The sequence below is a fragment of the Babylonia areolata genome, chromosome 19 (assembly GCF_041734735.1).
Source record: "Babylonia areolata isolate BAREFJ2019XMU chromosome 19, ASM4173473v1, whole genome shotgun sequence".
Classification (NCBI taxonomy): domain Eukaryota; kingdom Metazoa; phylum Mollusca; class Gastropoda; order Neogastropoda; family Buccinidae; genus Babylonia; species Babylonia areolata.
Genome location: NC_134894.1, coordinates 47,842,411 through 47,848,410, shown reverse-complemented (window position 1 = coordinate 47,848,410; position 6,000 = coordinate 47,842,411). Strand labels below are relative to the sequence as shown.

Genomic DNA, 6,000 nt, shown 5'->3' with positions numbered 1-6,000 from the left:
ATTTGTTGTTTTGGTCAATGTTCTTGTGTTTGCAACCCTTCATGAGGGGCTATGGCTTATACTTAACTAAATTATCCGTATCCGCCCCCCCCCCTCCCCAACCCCCTCCCCCCTCTCTCTCAGTCAGTTATTATATATATATTTTTTTTTATATATAGTTTTCTTTCGTTCGGCCAGAACTGACCTGTGACCCGCCTGGATTTTACGGCCCTGTCCTGATTGTTTGCAGTATTGCAGTTACCGGTCCTATCTCGACGAGATAACACGTCTTGTACTGTCGTCTGCTCTGCTGGTTCTTAGATTTTCAAACAGATGGCCGAGAAAGAAGAGGTTAGCTGATTTATTGAAGTTGTTTTTGCTTGTTTGTTTTCGTGTGTGTGTTTTTGTACTGTCGTCTGCTCTGTTGGTTCCTAGATTTTCAAACAGATGGCCGAGAAAGAAGAGGTTAGTTGATTTATTGAAGTTGTTTTTGCTTGTTTGTTTTCGTATGTGTGTTTTCTGTCTTTCTTTTTTCTTTCCTTTGTGTGTGTGTGTGTGTGTGTGTGTGTGTGTGTGTGTGTGTGTGTGTGTGTGTGTGTCCCAGAATGGGGAACATTTATTTTTATTTTCAATGATGATGAATGATGATCAAATTGACAGCGATGCCACTATTGGTGTCCATTTTAACTCAAGGACTGCTTTAGAAATGCTCTATGTACACCCCCTTGCGTAGTCAGTGTGGACCAAGAGTAAAACAGACACATGAAAGGTTGGTCACGGAATTTGGTCATAACTCCAAAAGCCGTACATATGTTTGAAATGGATGACTCCCGACTGTATGGGACAAGCCTTATCTGAACCCACAGCACAAATAGGTCTTGGTCACAGAACAAATCACTCACCCTTCACCCACCTCTTCGATGTAGGACTGGAACTCACGTCCCTCCAGTCGTAATTCCGCGACGCTAACCAATTCGCCAAGGCTGCTTTTACTTTATTTATTTATTAAAAAAAAACTTTAAAAAAATCTTTATTTGTCTAGTTGTTTTTGTTTCTGTTTAGCTGAGGACTACATTGTTTCGTCTATCGATTCAAGGATTGATAATCATTTTTGTTTCATCTATCTGTTCATTCATCTATTTATTCATTTGTGCCTGAAGTGAACACACACACACACACACACACACACACATATATATATATATATATGAATATATATATATTCTTTTCTTTTAACATTATTTGTTTTTCTTTGATACGGTATGTGATTCCTCATAGGGTAGGTATGGGTAACTGCGAACAGCGTGTAATTGCGAACGATTCGTATACCGCCCCACTTCAAAGCGTTCTTAATGGTTGCATTTCACAATTCAACGTCTGCTTCGACCTTTTTCAAATCCCTTAATGAATATCCATTTCCAAGACCAGTCAAACAGCTATTTCTGGCTATTTCCACGCTCTCGCACACCACTGCCGACCAAGGTTACAAACGTGCTCTCAAAATCCTCAAATCAAGGGAAACAAGTTGTAGGACTTGAACTTTGACAAAGTTTAAAATCGTTGATTTGATCGGACATGTTGAATGCGCATTATCAGTGCTGGGAGAATTTAAGAAAGCATATTGGTGACAGATCAGAACGTCAGTTTTGACAGGAATCTGCAAAACTGTGTCGTTTGCAATTAGACCATGGGATATTTTGACGTGAGTCTATTTGCGAACGATGCTGCACAGCTTCTGAGCACTCTCAAAAGGGTGTGTTTGTGTGCGGTGTGCGGTGTGTGTGTTTAAATGTCTGTGTGTTTGTGTGCATGTGTGATCAAAGCCAACAATACAACAGTTTGGTACGATGTTCAAATAATATGCTATGTCCAATGAGTTAAGGACCTGCTTCTGTTTTGATTGTCTACATGTAATCAAAGCCATCGTTCGCAATTAGACTTGCCCGATAGCATTTACCCTCAGGTATTCCTGCTATTTCCTGCTATTTCAAACGTCTCCGAAACGTTTAAAAGAATGAGCAGACGAACTTTTCCTGGTGCAACCAGTCGGAGAAAGCCAAAAAACTGGATCGTTCGCAATTAGGCATACTTACCGGTTACCCTAATCACAGGTTGCGTGTGTAAGTTAGATGCGCCTTTACCATTCTTACAACTTGTGGTCGCGACGTGCTCTCGCATAAACTGTGTTAAAAGCAAATTAAACAAATAATAGTTCTACCAGACCGAATTACAGGCAACAGGACAACAACAGCAAACAGGCAACAAAACGACAACATCAAACAGACAACTGGACAACAGCATACAACAGGACAACATCAGCAAACAGACAACAACAGACAACAGGACAACAACAGCAACAGCAAACAGACAACAGGACAACAAACAGACAACAGGACGACAGCAAACAGACAACAGGACAACAACAGCACACAGACAACAGGACGATAACAACAGATAACAGGACAACAACAGCTTTAACAGGACAACAACAACAAACAGACAACAGGACAACAACAGCAAACAGACAACAGGACAACAACAGCAAACAGTCAACAGGACAAAAACAAGAAACAGACAACAGGACAACAGCAAACAGACAACAGGACAACAGCAAACAGACAACATGACAACAACAACAAACAGAAAACAGGACATCAACAACAGACAACAGGACATAGCAAACAGACAACGGGACAAGAACAGCAAACAGACAACACGTCGAAAACAGCAAACAGACAACAGGACAACAATAACAAAACAGACAACAGAACGACAGCAGCAAACAGACAACAGGACACCAACAACAACAGACAACAGGACAAGAACAGGAAACAGACAACACGTCGAAAACAGCAAACAGACAACAATAACAGACAACAGGGCGACAACAGCAAACAGACAACAGGACAAGAGCAAACAGACAACACGTCGAAAGCAGCAAACTGACAACAGGACAACAGCAAACAGTGAACAGGACAACAACAAACAGACAACACGTCAACAACAGCAGACAACACGTCAACAACAGCAAACAGACAACAGGACAACAACAACAGCAAACAGACAACACATCAACAACAGCAAACAGACAACAGGACAACAACAACAAACAGACAACAGGCAAAGAGCAACAAGACAACACGTCGAAAGCAGCAAACAGACAACAGGACAACAACACCAAACAGACAACAGGATGACAACAGCAAACAGACAACAGGACAACAGCAAACAGTCAACAGGACAGCAACACCAAACAGACAACAGGATGACAACAGCAAACAGACAACAGGACAACAGCAAACAGTCAACAGGACAACAACACCAAACAGACAACAGGACAGTGGGGGAACCGCAGACAGAAACCCAGACTTCAAAACAGTAAGCAGTTAAGAGCGAACTTTCGGATACAGGAATAGCTAACACAAAATAACATTTATGTAAGTATCAGATAAACAAAACATAGAGACATAAAACGTGACGAAACGTGTGCGTGCATACGTGTGTGTGTGTGTGTGTGTGTGTGTGTGTGTGTGTGTGTGTGTGTGTGTGTGTGTGTGTGTGATGTTATATTTCGTCTCCTTTTTTTTGCGACCAACATCTTTTTTCATCTTCTTTTTCTTTTTTTTGCGCACTACGTGTTTTCTATGTTCCACCAACCACCAAATTCTGACATTGACTACAGAATCTTTAACGTGCATAGATTATTTGAGTTTCCGCTTGCTTTTGGCGCACTGGGGATTCAGACACTGCATGGCAGGTCTGCCCATGTGTTGACCAGGGGGATTGGAGGAACCCTCCGCCTTTGATTAAAGAACCTATCAGACGCCGGTATTGCAGCGATTGAACTACTCATGAACTTGAATCCGTCTAAGGCATCAGGACCCGACAACATTCCTACCAGAATATTGAAGACCTGTTCAGACACCATCGCCCCTATACTGACCGTCATTTACAACCGTTCCAAACAGACTGGCAAGCTACCCACTGATTGGCTCTCAGCCAACGTATCAGCCGTCCACAAGAAAGGTGACAGGAACAGGGCCGAGAACTACAGACCTGTCTCACTTCAGTTGCCTGTAAAGTTCTTGAACACATCATGCCCCGCTACCTTTGAGACCACCTGGAAAAGCACGGCATACTGATGAACAGGAACCGCAGCTTCAGATCAGGCTACTCATGTGAGACACAGCTCCTTACCACCATGAGCGACCTCCTTGAGTCCCTCGATGCTAGAAAGCAGATAGACGTGACCATCCTGGACCTGAGCAAGGCCTTCAACACGGTCCCTCATGGCAGACTGATGCACAAGCTGGACCACTACGGTGTCCGAGGGCCTCTCTACTCCTGGATCTCCAACTTCCTCACCAAGCGGAGGATGCAGGTGGTCCTGGAGGGTGAAGCATCAGATAAGGCAGCAGTAGAATCCGGCGTCCCTCAAGGCACATTGCTAGGTCCATTGCTATTCCTGTGCCATCTCAACGACTTGCCCGACTCCGTCAAATCAACAGTACGATTATTTGCGGATGACTGCCTGCTCTATCGTGAGATCAACAGCTTCCAGGACCACCTCGCACTACAAGCTGACCTTCAGGAGTTAGAGGGATGGGCAAAGAAGTGGGGAATGCGTTTCAACGCCTCCAAGTGCACCATACTGTACATCAGATGGAAGACCCACTTCCTCTACAAACTAGGTGGAACCCCTCTTCAACAGGACCAAGAGAGCCTAGGAGTCCAGCTTTCAGCTGACCTGAAGTGGACAACCCACATCACCAACATCTGCAAGAAAGCTGGATCGATAGTGGGCTTCCTACGCCGAAACCTTCGGAACTGCCCACAGGAATGTAGGCGCCTAGCATACGTCTCCCTCGTTCCATCCAGATTTGAATACGCTGCAGTGGTATGGGATCCCTTCTACAGACAGGATTCTGACAGACTGGAACGGATTCAACGACAGGCTGCCCGGTCCATCACGTGGGACTACAAGTCTAGGAACCCGGGCTGCGTCACGAAGATGCTGGAAGACCTCAACCTTCCCCCCACTAGAAGAGCGCCGCAGGAACAGCGTCTTAACCTACTACATAAGATTGCTGAAGGACGAATCCCAGCTCTACCACCAGCAGAGTTCCTCAAACCAGTCAACGCAGGCCGCCGGAAGATCCGCCCAACGAGGTTCAAAGGCTTCAGAAGTAGCAACATGATCGAGCGACAAGTAGTGAACAACACCAGAGGGTTCAGTGTTCCACACAGCAACACAGAACAGCACAGGAACTCCTGTTTTGTTGGAACAGTAGCAGAGTGGAATCAGCTATCTGATGAAGCCATCATAGCAGGTCCCGCCAGCGCAGCACCATCTGCGCACGGTGGATCACCATCAAGGCCTGCCCAAACAGCTCAATAAACACACACACACACACACACACACACACACACACACACACACACACACACACATATATATATATATATATGTGTGTTTTTAGCCAGCCCATTCTTGGACCGTTAGCAAAGACTGGCGGGTCTACCCCTTCCTCACCATCAAGAGATAATCTTTGTACAAAATTATTTTAATTTTGTGTGACTCTCAAGCGCGCGCCCCCAGTTTTCCGTTGCGACGATAGCCAATATTGGCTCCTGCAACGTACCAATCCAGACCCAGATCCAGAAGGCACACTGAAAGTTCAACGCACGGTCAAACCACTCGGCTGAATGCCTCCAGCATGTACTGGCATGTCGTTCACATCATCCGAAAGTTGTTGGTCATAGTATGTGCCCGTATGCTTTTCTCATTGCCCAGTAGAGCAGTGTGGGACAGTTTTATGGACGTGTTGTAATTCGCTGTCTATCCTGTGCAAACGCTGCTATCTTATCTGTTGGCCGTGACTCGAGTGAATCCTCGGCTGACCGCTGCATGCCCGCGTCTTGAGGGCTCTGTGTTATCAGTGCATGTCAGGTACAGGTCAGTGTTTGATCCACCACGTGTTTGGGTCACGTGCGTGTGCACGTGAAAGATTGTTTCCTCAC

The 6,000-nt window shown here is 45.2% G+C and overlaps 1 protein-coding gene across 1 annotated transcript in view; it reads left to right on the top strand.

The window, feature by feature from the left end:
- Positions 1–243: 243 nt before the first annotated feature.
- LOC143294342 (solute carrier family 23 member 1-like) overlaps positions 244–6,000 on the top strand; it is a 28,271-nt gene continuing 22,514 nt past the window's right edge. Inside the window, exon 1 of the mRNA XM_076605792.1 lies at positions 244–330. Coding sequence (XP_076461907.1) covers positions 313–330 — 18 coding nt within the window. The 5' untranslated portion in view covers positions 244–312. The remainder of the gene's footprint in view (positions 331–6,000) is intronic.